Consider the following 17,395-nt stretch of genomic DNA (forward strand, 5'->3'; position numbering starts at 1 on the left):
CGTTGCCCCTCGCAGGTTGGGCCAAGATGAAGACCACGCGAGAGTGATACTTTACCTGCTCTTGTCGCCTCCCCATCTCGACCACTGAAGGAGAAAGGAATACATACTGGCGAACTTGATCTGCGAAGACAACGCGAAACTCAAATATTAAGATGTCAAAGAACGCTCAAATGGGAGGGGAGCCCATTGCGATTGTGGGAAGTGCTTGTCGATTCCCCGGTGATGCTACTTCCCCATCGAAGCTTTGGGAATTACTCAAAGAGCCCCGAGACGTCTTGACTGAAATACCAAGAAGTCGATTTAATCCCGATGCCTTCTATCATCCAGATAGCTCTCATCATGGGACAAGCAATGTCCGCCACTCATACGTCCTATCTGATGATCACCGGCTGTTCGATGCCCAGTTCTTTGGGACCAAGCCCGTGGAAGCCAACGCGATTGATCCTCAGCAACGTCTTCTGTTAGAGACAGTATACGAGAGTCTTGAATCAGCCGGACTGCCCATGGAGAAATTGCAAGGTTCCGATACTGGTGTGTATGTGGGATTGATGACGAATGACTATGCAGATCTCCTGGGTAGAGACATCCAGAACATTCCTGCATATTTCGCGTCTGGAACGGCAAGAAGCATTCTCTCCAACCGTATCTCCTATTTCTTCAACTGGCATGGTCCATCCATGACCATCGACACCGCTTGCTCTTCGAGTCTGGTTGCGATGCACCAGGCAGTGCAAAGTTTGCGTGCCGGTGAGACAAGGATAGCGGTGGCAGCTGGAACGAATCTTCTTCTGGGCCCTGAACAGTATGTCGCTGAGAGTAAATTGAAAATGCTCTCTCCCACAGGACGATCACGCATGTGGGACAAGGATGCGGACGGATATGCTCGAGGTGATGGTATTGCGGTTGTCGTCCTCAAACCACTCAGCACCGCACTTGCCGACGGTGACCATATTGAGTGTGTTATCCGTGAGACTGGAACAAACCAAGATGGACGAACGAAAGGAATCACGATGCCCAACCCGCATGCCCAGGCAGACTTGATCAGATCTACCTATTCCAGAGCGGGACTGGACATAACCAGATTTATTGACCGGCCTCAATATTTCGAGGCTCATGGAACAGGTATGCTTAATCACTTGTGTCTTCGAACGGAAATTTCAAGACTAACGCGTTCCTCAAGGTACCCCTGCAGGAGATCCAGTAGAGGCGGAGGCCATTAGCACAGCTTTTTTTGGTCCCCAGGCAGATTACTTCCGAAAGTCCGAAGAAGAGCCACCACTTTTCGTGGGATCGATCAAAACTGTCATTGGGCACACGGAAGGGACGGCAGGCCTGGCAGCAGTGCTCAAAGCTTCATTGGCGCTGCAGCATGGTGTCGTTCCTCCCAACCTTCTTCTGAACGAGTTGAACCCCGCGGTGGAACCTTTTTGCAATGATCTTCAAATCATAAAGAAGGCCCAGGACTGGCCCAAACTCCCAGATAATGCAGTTCGTCGTGCCAGTGTGAACAGCTTTGGGTTTGGTGGGGCAAACGCTCACGCAATTTTGGAATCGTTTGAAAATACAAAAGGCAGTACGAGAACACATTCCACTTCTCCTCCATTAACACCGTTCAACTTCTCCGCTTCGTCGGAAAACTCACTTTCTGCAACGCTGGTTCGATACTCTGATTACCTGAAGGGTCAAGCTCATGTGAATTTGCGTGATTTGTCATGGACTCTCAACTGTCGTAGGTCTACACTACCCGTGCGAGTGACGATCTCAGCGTCCAATGCAACCGATCTCATCACCAAATTGGATAGGGCTGCACAATCACCCATTGAATTTGCACCGGCTTCCAAAACACAAAGCATCAAACAACCCAAGCTGCTCGGCATATTCACTGGTCAGGGTGCCCAATGGGCTCGAATGGGAGCAGAGTTGCTCGGATCAACGCTGGGCGCCGAATGTATTGCCAGCCTTGATTTCGCTCTCCAGAATCTTCCACGAGATCATCGGCCGTCTTGGTTGCTAAAAGACGAAATCTTGAAAGATGCCGCGTCATCCCGCATTCGTGAGGCTTTGTTCTCGCAATCCCTTTGCACAGCAATTCAGATCATGTTGGTCGATCTGCTCCGTGCGGCGGGCATTGTATTTACTGCTGTTGTTGGTCATTCATCGGGAGAAATCTCGGCTGCTTATGCGGCCGGATATTTGACTGCAGAGGATGCAATTAAAATTGCGTACTATCGTGGGTGGGCTTTACAGTATTCAGCAGACATCAATGGGGTCAAGGGAGCGATGATGGCGGCAGGAACGTCCATCGAAGATGCCCGGGAACTTTGCGATATGCCGACTCTCGAGGGTCGAATCTGTATTGCTGCAAGCAACTCCTCTGCCAGTGTCACTCTTTCTGGCGATTTGGATGCCATTGAGGAGGCAAAGGAGGTGTTCGACGACGAAAAGAAGTTTGCACGGTTGCTCAAAGTTGATAAAGCATACCATTCTCACCACATGCTACCGTGCGCTGCTCCTTATATTGAAGCCCTTCAAAACTGCAGAATCCGAATCCAAAATCGCTCGGACATTGCTACAACTTGGATCTCTAGCGTCTATGGTAAGAACATTGAAACTGTCAACGATAGCCTGGTGGACACATACTGGAGCAATAATATGGTCAATCCCGTTCTTTTCTCACAGGCCGTGAGCTATGCGACAGCTGCACTTGGACCTTTCGACATGGCGCTCGAAGTTGGCCCTCACCCAGCACTCAAAGGCCCTGCCTTGGCAACAATCCAGGAGGTTTCTGGAAACGAGGTTCCTTATACTGGAACATGCAACCGGGGAAAAGATAGCAGAGAAGCATTCGCGTCAGCGCTTGGAGCAATATGGATATCCCTTGGCGAGAATGCAGTTGACTTTGCGAAATTCGACAACAATGTCCTTCCGAATGGGCCGAGGCGACTTGTGAAGGGGCTACCAACATATTCGTGGGATCATGATAGAATCTATTGGCACGAATCTCGCATCTCGACAGCATTTCGAGATGGTAGCGAGAAGTTCCATTCCCTGCTCGGAGTGAAATGCCCAGACGGTACACAGAAAGAGATTCGCTGGCGAAACTACCTCAATACTCGAGAAATTCCGTGGCTTACCCACCACCAAGTGCAAGGACAGATCGTATTTCCAGCAGCAGGTTATATATCCGCAGCTGTCGAGCTTCTGATTGAACGATACGAAATTTCATCGATCAAGTTGATTGAGTTGCAAGATTTTATCATTGGTCAAGCCCTTGTTCTGGAAGAGAATGTTGGGGTGGAGATCGTCTATGCTTTGAAGATCTCTGATGAGCAGGAGGGTTCCGTGACAGGAGCCTTTAACTGCTATTCCGATGCAAACAAAGGCTCGGCATTCATGTCACTGCATGCTTCCGCAAACATCAAGGTTAGTCTCGGTAAGCCTAGTCATCGCGAACTACCACTGGGTAGTGGACACCAAGGTTCATTCTTGGAAGTTGAGACTGATCGATTCTACAACTTTGTGTCCGACCTTGGATTTGGTTACACGGGTCCATTCCACGCACTTTCGAATCTGAAAAGGAAAATGGATCACGCTATTGGGGCTATCGCTGTTCCAATAGAAGACAGCACGGAGAGACCTCTGCTGATTCATCCCGGATCGCTGGATGGTGCGATCCAGGCAATTATGCTAGCGTACTCCTTTCCTGGCGATGGCCGCTTACGCACGCTATATCTCCCAACCAAGATTGACAGTATTCGGATCAACCCAACTCTCGCCTTGGAATTGGGAGGTCCCGGCTCAGAGCTTCCATTTTACTCCTCGGTCGCGAGTGCTAGGTTCTCCGAGCTCTCTGGAGATGTGGACTTATACTCATCTGATGGCCAATGTACAGTTGTGCAACTTGAAGGGCTTCACACAACTCCTCTCACCCCCTTGACAGTCACTACTGATGTACCAATGTTCACCGAGATCCAATGGGCCCCCGAAGAGCCGACAGGGGCTGAAGTTGATGTCGAGGTGGATCTCCACGACCAGGCTGACATTTTGGCAATGGAGCGTGTTGCGCACTTCTATTTGAAAAATCTCCAATTATCAGTAGGTGAAACCGAGATTCCAGTGCTGGCAGCGCACCACGCCCATTTGCTCTCATACTCCAGTCACTGTGCCTCAATCGTGAAATCAAATGAGCATCCCTGGGTCCCATCGAGATTCAGTGATGACACTGCGACGGATATTTCGCGGGTGCTTTCCAGGTAACACTACTCCATCCCCTCCGCAATTCTTGCTGTAGGAGACTGACATATCTAGATACCCGGAGAGCATTGATATGGAAATCATGAGACGGGTTGGAGAGGCATTACCATTGATTGTCCGTGGACAAGTCAACTTGCTTGAAGTTCTCATGCAGGACAACATGCTAAGCCAATTTTACTCCGAGGCATCTGGCATCCAGTTGTACCTGAAGCAGGTTTCCAATATCTGCGGTCAAATCAGTAATCGCTATCCACATTTAAATGTCCTGGAAATCGGTAAGTTCAAGACAAGGTCATATCATATGAACCACTGCTCATTTATAAATCAAGGTGCCGGCGCTGGCGAGCACACTGAATGGATTTTGCATGGATTAAACCAAGGGTTTGCTTCCTACACTTACACGGACATATTGGATAGTCAGTTCGATGAGGCGCAAGACAAGTTCCAAAAACACCACGCCAAGATGACATTCAAGGTTCTGGATATCGAAAAAGACATCGCAGAACAAGGATATGGCCAGGAATCATTTGATCTGGTGATAGCCTCGCTTGCACTCTATGCGACAAGTAGCATTGAAGCGACACTATCCAATGTTCGCCGCCTTATCAAACCGGGCGGCTACTTGTTGCTCTTGGAGTTGACGAATCCAAATGTGATGCGATTTGGTCTCATCTTCGGTGGGCTTCCAGCATGGTGGATGGGGCATTCCGACGGACGTACCTTGTCGCCGTGTGTCTCCACGGAGAAATGGATTCAATGCATGGAGAAAGTGGGATTTTCTGGCAGTGATGTCTCCATAAGCTGCCAACAGGGGTCACCTGTGCCATTTTCTGTAATGTTGACCCAGGCTGTCGATCAACGAGTGAGACTTTTACGCGACCCCTTAGCGCCGACTAATGAGACGTTGGGAATTGAATCATTGACGATCATTGGCGGGCAAAGCTCTTTCACGACCTCACTGGTTTTGAATGTGAGGGAGGCAATTAGCAATCACTACGGAAAAATCATGCTTTACCCTTCACTGGCGGATCTTTCTCTGACAGATCTTCGAGTTATGGGCTCCGTGCTCTGTTTGTCCGAGTTAGATGAGCCCGCGCTTATGTCGATGTCACGCCAAACACTGAAAGCCTTCAAGGCGTTGTTCGAGAAAAGCAAAAACATTTTATGGGTCGGGTATGGTGCACAAGGTGATAATCCATCTGCCAACATGATTGTTGGTGTTCAACGAACACTCCAGGTGGAAATGCCCCATCTAAGAATGCAGTTCATGAACCTTCATTCTCTCCAAGACGCAAGGTCGGATCTCATAGCAAGAAAGCTCCTCCAGCTCGATGCTACGGACACCTTGGAGGGAAAAGGGCAACTCCAAGAGATTCTGTGGTACAGGGAACCTCAAATCACCTTGCGCAATGGGAAGTTCTTCATTCCTCGATTGAAACTGCACACCGAGAGGAATGAGCGATACAACTCTTCCAGACGGCTGATCGTGAACAGTGTGCCGCGAGAGACCTCTGTGGTTGTGGTTGACAAATTCGACGGTTACTATCGAGTCTTGAAAGGAAAATATTCATGCTCCGCATTCTCACACAGTAGCGTGCAAATCCAGGTCACTAACTCTCTACTACGCCCTATCATGATAAATGAAACGGATCATCTATTTTTGGTGACTGGAAAGGAGTGCGAAACGGGTGCCGACGTTGTCGCATTTTCAGAATCTCTTGGCTCATGCATACACATACCGACATCTTGGCGGGTTCAATGCGGGAGCTCAAAAGGCGAGCCTCTCCAGTCGATGGTCTGTCTTTACTCGCACTTCATTGCTCAGGCGCTCTTGAAAGATGTCATCCCTGGAAGTACCATTGCTGTCCTTGAGCCCGATTTTGCACTTGCGGCAGTGCTTACACAACATGCAACGCGGAGAGGGATTCGTATGGCCCTTTTCACCACAGAGAACAGGTCTTGCTCGCAGCCGTGGATTTTTATTCACAGACACTCTGCTAGACGTGATATGATGGCAAATATACCCCCGAATGTTGTCAAATTGTTCAATTTCGCAGGTGACCAGAACGTGCTATCCCGCCTTCGGGACGGCTTGCCAGATGAATGCCGACTGGAAACCGAGCGTACCTTGACAATGCAGTATTCCCACTACTCAACTAGTTCTACCGGCGCAGATGGGGTCGGTTCACAGCTACAAAATTTGTGGTTCAAGGTTCAGATGGAACAGAGCCCAGTCAACGTGAACAGGCTTCCAAGCTTCACACTGACAAGTCTCATCAACAGCCAGCCAAGCACAGATAAACAAGCCCTTCTCACCTGGGAGAATGAGAACCTGCCTTTACAGGTCTTTCCCGCAACCTCTATAGTAAGATTCGACCAAAGCAAAACATATTGGCTCGTTGGGCTTGCGGGAGGTCTTGGTCTTTCTCTATGTCACTGGATGGCTAGGCAAGGTGCCAGATATATTGCCTTGTCTAGTCGTAATCCAAAGGTGGATGCAGCTTGGATAATGCAAATGGCTGAGAGTGGATGCACAGTCCGGGTTTTTGCCAAGTAAGCCATATCATTTGTCATGCGTCGGCATATGTCGTTTTCTAACAACGGTAGTGATGTTACAAATCGTGAGTCCGTGGCGAGTACCTATAATGAGATCGCCAACACAATGCCACGAATCGGTGGCGTTGCACAGGGAGCTATGGTTCTTCAAGACACAATGTTTCTAGACCTAGATTTACCTGGGCTAGAGAAGGTTCTGCGGCCTAAGATTCAAGGTAGTATTTTGCTGGACGAGCTCTTTCCGGAGGACACTTTGGATTTCATGATCTTCTTCTCGTCTATGGCTGCGATCACCGGCAATCCTGGGCAAGTCGCCTATAATGCTGCAAACATGTTCATGGCTAGCTTGGCCGCTCAACGCCGGAATCGAGGACTAGCTGGATATGCCATCAACATCGGAGCAATCGTCGGCAATGGTTATGTGACACGAGAGTTGAGCATGGACCAACAATCATATCTTTACCGAGTCGGTCACACCTGGATGTCAGAGCAGGACTTCCGGGAGGTCTTTGCCGAAGGAGTTCTGTCCTGTATTGAAAGAACGGGGGATTCAGAGTTGTGCAGTTCTTTGAGGATTGACGAGGATGAGTCCAAAAATTGGATTGCTAATCCCGTTTTCCAGCATTTGGTAGTCAAGTCCAACCCGTTTGCTGTGACAAACAAGAAAAACAAATCAGGAGTTCTTGCCAGACTTCAACTCCTGGATGCCACCTCCCATGCGGAGGTTTTGGAGATTCTTCAAGGTATGATGACCCTTCCCAAGAACCTCGAATAGCTCGAGCCTAACGTAAATTCCAAGATGCCTTCACGATCAAACTACGATCTGCCCTCCAAACAGATCCGGATAAGGAAATTCTCGACTTGAGTCCAGATGAACTCGGAGTGGATTCACTTGTTGCTGTAGATCTTCGGTCTTGGTTCATTAAGGAGGTTTCTATCGATATGCCAGTTCTGAAGATTTTCAATGCGGCGTCGGTGCGAGATCTCCTCGAGTCAGCGGCCTGTCTTCTCCCTGATACCCTGATTCCTAATGTGAATAACGACGAGGAAGCCGTCTCCAACGCTCCTGTAGCCATGCTTCCTCGCTCAACCCAGATAAGCCCTCCAGAGCCCGAGTCTGCGCAGAATATCCCGATTTCGGAGTATAGTGATGAGGCAAAGGTGTTGCACTTGGAGTATGCTCCATCAAATGATGTTGGAAGTGCAAGTTCGGCAACATCTGCCCGGGCCGGTGATTCAACTTCGGAACAGGGTGATGAGACATCATCATCTGCAAGCTCTGTTGAAAGCTTCACAGATGAAGGTTTCGACCAAAAGCGCCAAATTCAGCGAACTCTTCCAATGTCGCACGGGCAGTCACGATTCTACTTTCTGAAATCATTCGTGGAGGATCAGACCGCATTTAATGTCACCCCAGTATTTGAAGTAACTGGACACTTGCGAATTGATGACTTGGCCCGAGCAGTTGAAAAGGTTGGACAGCATCATGAAGCTCTAAGGACATTTTTTTTCCTCGACCAGGACAAGCAAGGAATGCAGGGCGTTTGGACAAAGTCTTCATTGCGACTAGAACGCTTCCAGATTAGCCACGAGAAAGAGGTTGAGGCTTTCAAAGGCCGGATGGGATCGTATGTCTTCAAAATTGAAGATGGAGAAACACTTCGCATACAGCTACTTTCCTTGCGAGGCGATAAGCACTGGCTGATATGTGGCTTTCATCACATCAACATGGACGGCATCAGTTTCGAGATATTTTGGTCGGACCTCGAGAAAGCATACAAAGGACAGTCTCTTTCGTACGACATGCTTCAATACCCGGATTTTACTTTGAGACAGCTAAATGACCATGAAACTGGTGCCTGGGAAAAGAGCCTCGAGTACTGGAGAGAGGAATTCACCGATATTCCCCCGGTCGCGCCTCTACTTCCATTCTCTCGTCTGCCAGCTAGGCCAAACGTTTCAGGCATTGGTACCCACAATGCCCACATGCGTCTTGGAAAGGGTCTTTCAGATGAAATCAGAAAGTGTGCAGCAATGTTTAAAGCGACCCCGTATCATCTCCATCTCGCGATTTGGCAAACTCTTCTTTTACGCCTCTTCGATGTGGAAGATATATGCATCGGCCTCGGAGACGGTAATCGCACAGACCCAGATGTCATGCAAAGCATCGGATTGTTCCTCAACCTTGTTCCAATCAGATTCCATCGCAAGCCTTCCCAGTCGTTTGGAGAGGCGTTGAAAGACACGAAATCCATCTCTCAACAGGCATTTTCACATGCTCATGTTCCATTGAGTGTCATCCTCTCTGATGTGAGTGTGCCTAGATCTACAACACACAGTCCGCTGTTCCAGGTGTCATTCAACTACCGTCCCGGGATTGCGGAATCTCGCACGTTCTGTGGGTGTATTGCCAGCGGATCTTTATTGACGACTGGCGGGATCTCCTATGATCTTCATCTTGATGTTGTAGATATCGGCGGTGGAGAAACATCGATTTACTTGTTGGCCCAGAAGGATCTGTATGAGCTGCAACATGCGGAAATACTTCTTCGCAGTTATTACAGTCTCCTACGAGCATTCATTCAAAACCCTGCCACGAGGGTCTTTTGGCCACCATTATTCTCAACAGATGACGTCGACGAGGGTTTAGCTGTGGGAAGAGGTAAGTCCATAAACTCAATCCAGTCCTTCTATTTTCTCTCTTGTGGATTATTTACCATCGTTAGGACTTGAAATGGAGAACCCGTGGAGCGAGACCTTGGTTCACCGTATCAGCGAGGTTTCAGCATCCTACCCTAACCATGTCGCTCTTAGAGAACCAGGGGGGGCTGAGCTCACATACTCGCGCTTTTCAAGTCGAGTCTCCAGCATCGCAATTGAATTGCTCCAAAAAGGAATACATCCCGGGGATACTGTCGGGGTGTTTCAATCCCCGGGTGTAAATTGGATTTGCTCAATGATGGCAATTTGGCAAGTCGGTGGAACCTACGTGCCTCTGGACAGAAAGTCTGGAACCGATCGATTATCTACCATCATCTCCGAGACTGCGCCTCGTGTGATTCTCATTGATGCATCTACTGGGCAGGATTTTGGTCAACTGCATACCTCAGTAAAGCCGCTTGACGTGTCTTGCCTTCGCGAACATCCGGGTACCCCAGCACCAAATCTCGCGAAAGCCACACAACTAGCCGTTGTTATGTATACGAGCGGCTCAACTGGCGTACCAAAAGGCATCATGATCAACCACTCCGCATTTTCAAATCAAATTCAAGCTTTCAGCCAGGCTTGGGGTATTCGGGAAGGAAAGGAGGTGGTCCTGCACCAGTCTTCCTACGCCTGGGATATGTCCATTTGTCAAATCTTACTCTCCCTCAGCAATGCAGGAACTTTGATTATTGCTGACGCCCAACATCGCCTCAGTCCGGCGGCGCTTGCAAGTCTCATTCAATCTGAAAATGTGACCACCACAGTTGCAACCCCTACAGAGTACTTCTCTTGGATTCGCCATGGGGGCTTGCAGTTAAAAGAAACACAATGGAGCCTTGCAGTCTCTGGAGGTGAAAGTGTTTCCAAAGCATTGATGCACGAGTTCCAATGTCTTGCGAAACTTGAATTGACACTCATCAATGCTTATGGCCCGGCCGAGGCAACAATGGCGTGCAGTTCAGCAGAAATTCCCTACATGGATATTGATATTGCAGCAGAAGACAGATCTCTCGCTCTGTACACCTTACCCAACAACTCAGTATATATTGTTGACGAAAAGCTCAATCCAGTCCCCATTGGCATGCCAGGTGAGCTAGTGATTGGAGGGGCAGGTGTCGCCATGGGCTATCTCGATGCCGACAAGAACAGAGAACGATTTACGACAGACCGCCACGCAAGTTCCTTTTTCCAGGGCCAGGGGTGGACCAACATTCATCGTACCGGCGACCGGGCACAACTGACAGAGGATGGCGGTCTTGTTCTCATGGGTCGTATCAGCGGTGACAATCAAATCAAGTTGAATGGAATTCGCATCAACGTCGAGGAAATTGAGGCTGCGATTTTGAGGGATGCCAAGGGCAGAGTTCTGCAAGTGGTAGTCTCCCCTCGTTCGTCCACTGAGGAACCCAGTCGAAATTTCGTGGTTGCCTTTGTCGTTGTAGTTGACTTCGAGACAATCGAAATGCAAACAGAATTTTTGGAGCATCTTGCTCAAGATCTCGCGCTTCCACAATACATGCTTCCGGCAGCGATAATTCCAATCGACGCACTGCCTCAGAACATCTCCGGCAAAGCGGACCGGTCAGCCATCAAGAGCCTGGTCATTCCACAAAATCCGCGCCAGGAAGCCAAGAGAGAGGATCTGTTACCTTTGGAAGCTTCTCTCCGTCAGCTTTGGCAAGAAACAATTCCTCGGGATGTTGTTTCACATCACTCAATTCAATCGCAATCAGAATACTTCCATTGTGGTGGAAGCTCTCTATCCCTCGTTACCTTGCAGTCTTTGATAAAAGAGAGGCTCGATGTAACGGTATCATTACATCAGCTATTTGAAGCAAGTACCCTGCACGACATGGCCTCTCTGATTGGAAAACAATCGACTGTCAATATTGGAGCATCCGTCGATTGGGAAAAGGAGATCGATGAACTGCTTGCATCTTCTCAGGATACTTATCCCAAGCTTTCTGATCAGAATTCGCCCTCCAAGTCCAGTGTTGTGGTTCTCACGGGAGCAACTGGATTCATTGGGAAGGAGATTTTGCGTAATTTGCTGGATGATGAAAACGTTCAAGCGGTACACTGCCTTGCTGTCCGAAGCCTGTCCGCTGGCCTACCCGACATTTTCTCGCATCCGAAAGTCCGTACATATGGTGGAGACCTTGGGGCGCCAAGATTGGGACTGGCAGATTCTGATGCGGTCTCAATCTTCAGTTGCGCCGATGTCATTGTTCACAACGGGGCTGATGTCTCTTTCATGAAGACCTACCAATCGCTCAAGTTGACCAATGTGGCGTCTACGAAAGAGCTTGCCAAGCTTGCTCTTCCACGTCGCATCCCCTTCCATTTCATATCTTCTGCAACTGTTACGAGACTTGCATGCCTACCCAGCTTCGGGGAATCATCTCTCGCTTGTTACAGTCCTTCCGCAATTCCAGACGATGGCTATATGGCAGCCAAGTGGGTATGTGAGGTATACCTGGAGCGGGTTAGCAGGCAATTTGGCCTCCCAGTCTGGATTCACCGTCCATCAAGCGTTTCGGGGGCGGATGCGCCGCAGCTCGATTTGATGAGCAACATAATGCGATATTGTCAAGAGACGAAGAGTATTCCGGACACGAAGTCGTGGCCCGGGGGCTTTGATTTGATTTCTGTGGATTCGGTAGCGGAACAGATTGTGGACGCGGTACATGAGTCTGGTCTGTCTGCAGGATGTGAGGATGTGCGATTCCGTTACGAATCTGGAGAGCTTGAGTTGGGGCAGGAGGAAGTTCAAGAGGTCATGGAGGCTGGAACGGGTGAAAAATTTGAAGTAGTATCTGTTGCGGAATGGGTTGATCTTGCTGAGAAGGCAGGGATGAGTGCGTTGCTGGGAATGTACTTACGAAAGGCTACGGATGGGCAGGTGCTGCTCCCTAGATTGATTAAGGGGAAGAGGTGATACTTTCGCTCGATTTGAGTAGATGTTTTGAATGGATTAATGGATCAGGGACGAACTCTTATTTTTCAATTGTCGAAATATGTCGTATTCTAACAACGGCAGTGATTATTACAAACCGTGAGTCAGTGGCGAGTGTCCAAAAGGGGTGTTGGAAGACCAGCAAAGTAGAGTCTGAATAGTATTAGAAGTATCAACGAAGCAAAAAGCAAATACCCGCGTTGGGCACATGAGCCAGGTGACCTCCAACTTCACCTAGACCACTCATGTGAGCAACGTATGAGCCAGGGAATCCTTCGTCACTCACTACCAACCATGTTGGTCCGCCGGGCGGTTAGGGTTATGAATCGCGTCAGAATCACCTGATTTGACACTCATTACCACTAGGCCATCTGTGGGGGGTTGCTTACTTTCCTCTAAAAAATAAAACTATAAAGGAACCGAGCTAACAAATTGAGGGTTTTTAGGGATTTGGACCCACTTCCTGAGGATATTTCACTTTGATATCCAATCTAGAGATAGGCGATGATCTATTTGATGGGTTTGACTTTTTATACGGTGATACTTGCTTTATTTCAGGACTGAAAAGGTCATGGCTAAGTTTGCAATCTGGGGATCTTGTTATGTATGTGACTTTGTATACAAATGAGGATTTTCTGACTTCGAATGAGGACATAGGTTTCTCAAGATCCCACATTCGATCCCTGGTAGGACCACTCAATGTTAGTAGAGTAGAATTATTTACAAGTGTTCGTTAAACCACTGAACAGCTTGCAAAAACGCCGTCTCCTTGGCATACTTCACGACACGGTTGTTCAGGTCGCCGCGCACCGCAAATCTAAATCATGACGAGGGTCAGCCATCTCGAATAATTGTCAGATTCTCCACAAACGTACCCATGGTTCACACCGCTATACAAATTGACCTGGTAAGGCAATCCAGTCTGTTGTAGAATCAATTCGCTCTTATGGCGCTTCTCGGGTGGAAACCTCGCATCAGTCTCAGCAGCAGCAATTGCTAGAGGACCTTTTATCGCGCCTAGCTCCTCCTCGGTAACACCCGTTGGGTGCGCCATGAATCCGACGTCCACCTTTGTACTTGGCTTGAGGAAGCGCACTACATATTTCGCTCCGAAGCAATATCCAACGGCGCCGATGGTCTGTATATGTTGGTAACCAGAACTTCGACCTGGGGGGAGTTTCGTCCTACCTTGCAGCCCAACGTATCCCGCATTTCTGTCAAGCAACTATCAACAATCGGATCAACATTAGGCGGCGAGTGTGCAGTGCCCTTGGGGTTATATTCCCCAGCACGCCATTTCTCCATATCGAACTCGCCCGGCTTGTTCAACGGCACCGGGTCACCTTCAAACAGGTCAGGGATCACGACAACTATTATAATCAGTGGTTTGTGAACCTCCATGGCGTTGGAACACTCACAGTAGCCATTTGCCGCAAATTGGTCAGCGATGAGCTGAATGTTGATAAATTGATGTCCAAGGATATCGGTCAAACTAGAATACAGTCAGTCTGTGCTGAGCACACTACGTAACCGAATACGCACATTAAGATTGCCTTCTCTGTAGATTGACTCTCGGGATAGACGGTGTATGCTTCAATGCCAGCAATTTGGGTCAGTTTGCCCTTGGCAACACCTTCATGCTTAACACCCTTGTAGCAACATGAGTCGGGGGAAAGAGAAGCCATTTTTGACAATGAACGATCAGATTATCGCTTGAAATCAACGGACAACGTCGCACGCACTCTTAGACGTCTTATATCTGTGGCCTTCCTGTCACCTGACAATCGACATTTCACCGCTTTCTACCCCTCATAATGAGTCGGATTTAGCTATGGACTTATCCCAAACGTTGCTTGGGCCGAGGTTCCCGACACTAATCTCGGTTGCCCAAGTCCAGTAAGTTCGACCGAGTGATCTCTTTTTTATGTCAATCTCAATCTAGAAGCATTAAGACCGGACTAAATAGCGTGTCTTGGCCACCTGCTCCCAATGCTTAGACTGAGAATTAGTACGATGATGTCATTCCAGGCACGTCAATGTGTAATTAAGGCAATTGGCTTTGTCACTCATGAATTTGTCTGTATTTAAGTATAAAAAGATAGGTAGACCCCATTGACTGGCGTAAATCATTTGCCGTGGTTCACTTCTCAACCTCCCGGACACTGGCCCCATCCTTGCGCGGAGCAGTATTTTATTACCGAGCCTACCTTTTAGCCTGAGTGGATACCAAACCAGAGATACTCGTGCCCAGGTGGAGTGTCACATTTGGAAGAAGCCAAGGGCTTGGGCCTCGGAGTCCACTTTCAAATGTTATGACAGACCTCGGAAGTGGACATCGGCGAGTAAAAGTGTCAAGTGCCCGAAACTTAACGTTGGTAAAGTGATGATCCGGGCCGAGTTCACCAATATTCGGCCCACATATATATAAACGCTGCTCAATCATTCCGTCCTAAAACCTTGAAACAAACCACTCAAATTTTGACCGGTAAAAACCATTTCTCCCTATCTATGGACGTCAAATCAACCCTTTGGAATTAGACCTTTGGATACCAGGTGTCCAGGTGCCTTAAACCAAGCAGCCTTTTGAGGCAATGACCGCTCGGCAAATTCCGCAGGACCCCTTGCGCGAGTTTCAAGGTTTATGAAAGGATTGCAAACATGAATCCAGGCTGTTGCAAAATTCTCCAAGGTATTAGTAATGCAACTTGATCAGTAACAAATACAATGGGCAACGAGTTTGAATGAGCAGATTATCTGGAGGGTTGTATTACCAAAAACGGTACAAATACCGTCACGATATGTTTCCCAAGCAAAAGCCGGTATCCTCGGGTAACTTTAAACCTTGGTGGCCCCGATCTCGCAGAGCTCTGACTCCAAGTATGGGAGTTACACTCAATAAACGGTTCGAGGGGCAGCCCCCGCCTGATTGGCCTGAGGCGAAACCCTGGGAAAGTAACTCGCTTTTGACTCACATGCTCTTGCCTGACTTTTTAATTTAAACTCAAGCTTTCCTTCTATCCTTCGATCCTTTCCATCTCTCCTCTACATCTTTATCCTTCTTTCACCCCTTCCCTTTAAAACCCCCCACATTCCACAATGGCACAGAACGGTACTTCCAGCAATGACTTCACTGTCAAGGCTGGTCTGGCGCAGATGTTGAAGGGTGGCGTGATCATGGATGTCGTCAATGCTGAGCAGGTAAGCCATATGGAACATCCAATTCATTTTGTGAATCCATTTTCCGGGGATTATAGCTAACATCTTCTTCCTTCCCCAGGCCCGCATTGCCGAAGAGGCCGGCGCCGCAGCCGTTATGGCGCTGGAGCGTGTCCCCGCCGATATCCGCGTTGAGGGTGGCGTTGCCCGCATGTCCGACCCTGGCATGATTAAGGAAATTATGGAGGCCGTTACCATTCCTGTTATGGCCAAGGCTCGCATTGGTCACTTTGTCGAGTGCCAGGTACGTGAAGACAATCATTCAATCGATCGCATTGCGACCCTGCGCTAGCAAAAAGTGGCGGATCGACGCTTCCGTCGCGGGGTAAAACCAAATACAATTGAAGTATCGCAAAAGCTAACTTACTTCGTTTAACAGATCCTCGAGGCTATTGGCGTTGACTACATTGATGAATCCGAGGTCCTTACCCCCGCCGACGATGTCTACCACGTCACCAAGTCCACATTCAAGGTCCCCTTCGTCTGCGGCTGCCGTAACCTCGGTGAGGCCCTGCGCCGTATCTCCGAGGGTGCTGCTATGATCCGCACCAAGGGTGAGGCCGGTACCGGTGATGTTGTTGAGGCTGTTAAGCACATGCGCACTGTCAATGCCCAGATTGCCAAGGCCCGTGGTATCATGCAGTCCAGCCCCGACTTCGAGCCCGAGCTCCGCGCTTTCGCTCGTGAGATCGAGGCCCCCTACGAGCTTGTCCGTGAAGCCGCTGAGAAGGGCCGTCTGCCCGTTGTTAACTTCGCCGCTGGCGGTGTTGCCACTCCCGCCGATGCTGCGCTGATGATGCAGCTTGGCTGTGATGGTGTCTTTGTTGGCTCTGGTATCTTCAAGTCCGGCGATGCGGCTAAGCGCGCCAAGGCCATCGTGCAGGCCGTTACCCACTTCAAGGATGCCAAGGTTCTTGCTCAGGTTAGCGAGGGTCTCGGCGAGGCCATGGTTGGTATTAATGTGCAGAAGATGCCCGAGGCGGACAAGCTGGCTGGTCGCGGATGGTAGATTATTTCTGCATTTTTCCCTTGTCTTTTGGTCTTAATTGGGCCTACAAAATTCGTTGTACATGAGCCACGAGCCGATTTATTGCATGATAAATAAATTTCTAGAGATTATGAAAGATTTGAAGCCAATTGGTAGATCTAGATGGACATGCAAACCTTAGCTGAGTATCGGGCTAGATCGAGTTGTATACGAGATCAACCCAAGATCAATCCAAGATCTGGATCATATGACCCAGATGACAGTTTCTTGCCTTCCATTAACCCCAAGGAATGTCATGAAGTAGCCACTAGTATGTATGGAGGAGCAAGTTGCAACAATATGATAGGTTCTCTCTTCCGACCGATCGCCGAACGCTCTGGGGAAAGACTTACCAGGGATATCCACATTTATAGGCAACAGAACAAACCAAGGTCCACCGTTTTCGTGGAGCGTGCCCTTGCCCCTCCATTGCCCCTCTTACGCATCCAATAGGCAATTTGCCATCTATTTTCTTCACCGAGACTACCCGTTGTGGATCACCCTGCCGCCAAGGGCGCGGGTACGGTGCTGTATCATTACATACATACGTAATCAAAAACAGAGATCTGGATTATGTATTCAAACTCGGGATTTGGTAAAATATTTCCTGGTAGCATAAATGAAATTTGGTGTTATAAAAAGTCTCATAGTGTCATAATTGTATCTTATTCTATACCACT

The 17,395-nt window shown here is 48.8% G+C and overlaps 3 protein-coding genes across 3 annotated transcripts; 2 read left to right on the forward strand and 1 right to left on the reverse strand.

Annotated features, from left to right (window-relative positions):
- Positions 1-152: 152 nt before the first annotated feature.
- Positions 153-12,454, forward strand: N7503_009818 (Acyl transferase/acyl hydrolase/lysophospholipase; the record flags this gene model as incomplete). Its single annotated transcript, XM_057069364.1, has 7 exons — positions 153-1,122; positions 1,181-4,253; positions 4,309-4,529; positions 4,584-6,807; positions 6,862-7,553; positions 7,610-9,472; positions 9,537-12,454. 7 exons carry the CDS (start codon positions 153-155, stop codon positions 12,452-12,454), a joined length of 11,961 nt encoding a protein of 3,986 aa, XP_056915975.1.
- A 738-nt stretch (positions 12,455-13,192) lies between these two features.
- N7503_009819 (uncharacterized protein) lies at positions 13,193-14,157 on the reverse strand (the record flags this gene model as incomplete). The annotated part of the gene is made up of 5 exons (XM_057069365.1): positions 13,193-13,289; positions 13,348-13,610; positions 13,661-13,842; positions 13,891-13,964; positions 14,015-14,157. The coding sequence occupies 5 exons, from the start codon at positions 14,155-14,157 to the stop codon at positions 13,193-13,195; spliced, it is 759 nt and encodes a 252-aa protein (XP_056915976.1).
- Positions 14,158-15,568: 1,411 nt separating this feature from the next.
- N7503_009820 (pyridoxal 5'-phosphate synthase subunit PdxS) lies at positions 15,569-16,697 on the forward strand (the record flags this gene model as incomplete). The annotated part of the gene is made up of 3 exons (XM_057069366.1): positions 15,569-15,670; positions 15,750-15,932; positions 16,068-16,697. 3 exons carry the CDS (start codon positions 15,569-15,571, stop codon positions 16,695-16,697), a joined length of 915 nt encoding a protein of 304 aa, XP_056915977.1.
- Between the last annotated feature and the right edge of the window lie 698 nt (positions 16,698-17,395).

The sequence above is a fragment of the Penicillium pulvis genome (genome assembly GCF_028828015.1).
Source record: "Penicillium pulvis strain IBT 33274 chromosome Unknown scaffold_8_segment0_segment0, whole genome shotgun sequence".
NCBI lineage: Eukaryota > Fungi > Ascomycota > Eurotiomycetes > Eurotiales > Aspergillaceae > Penicillium > Penicillium pulvis.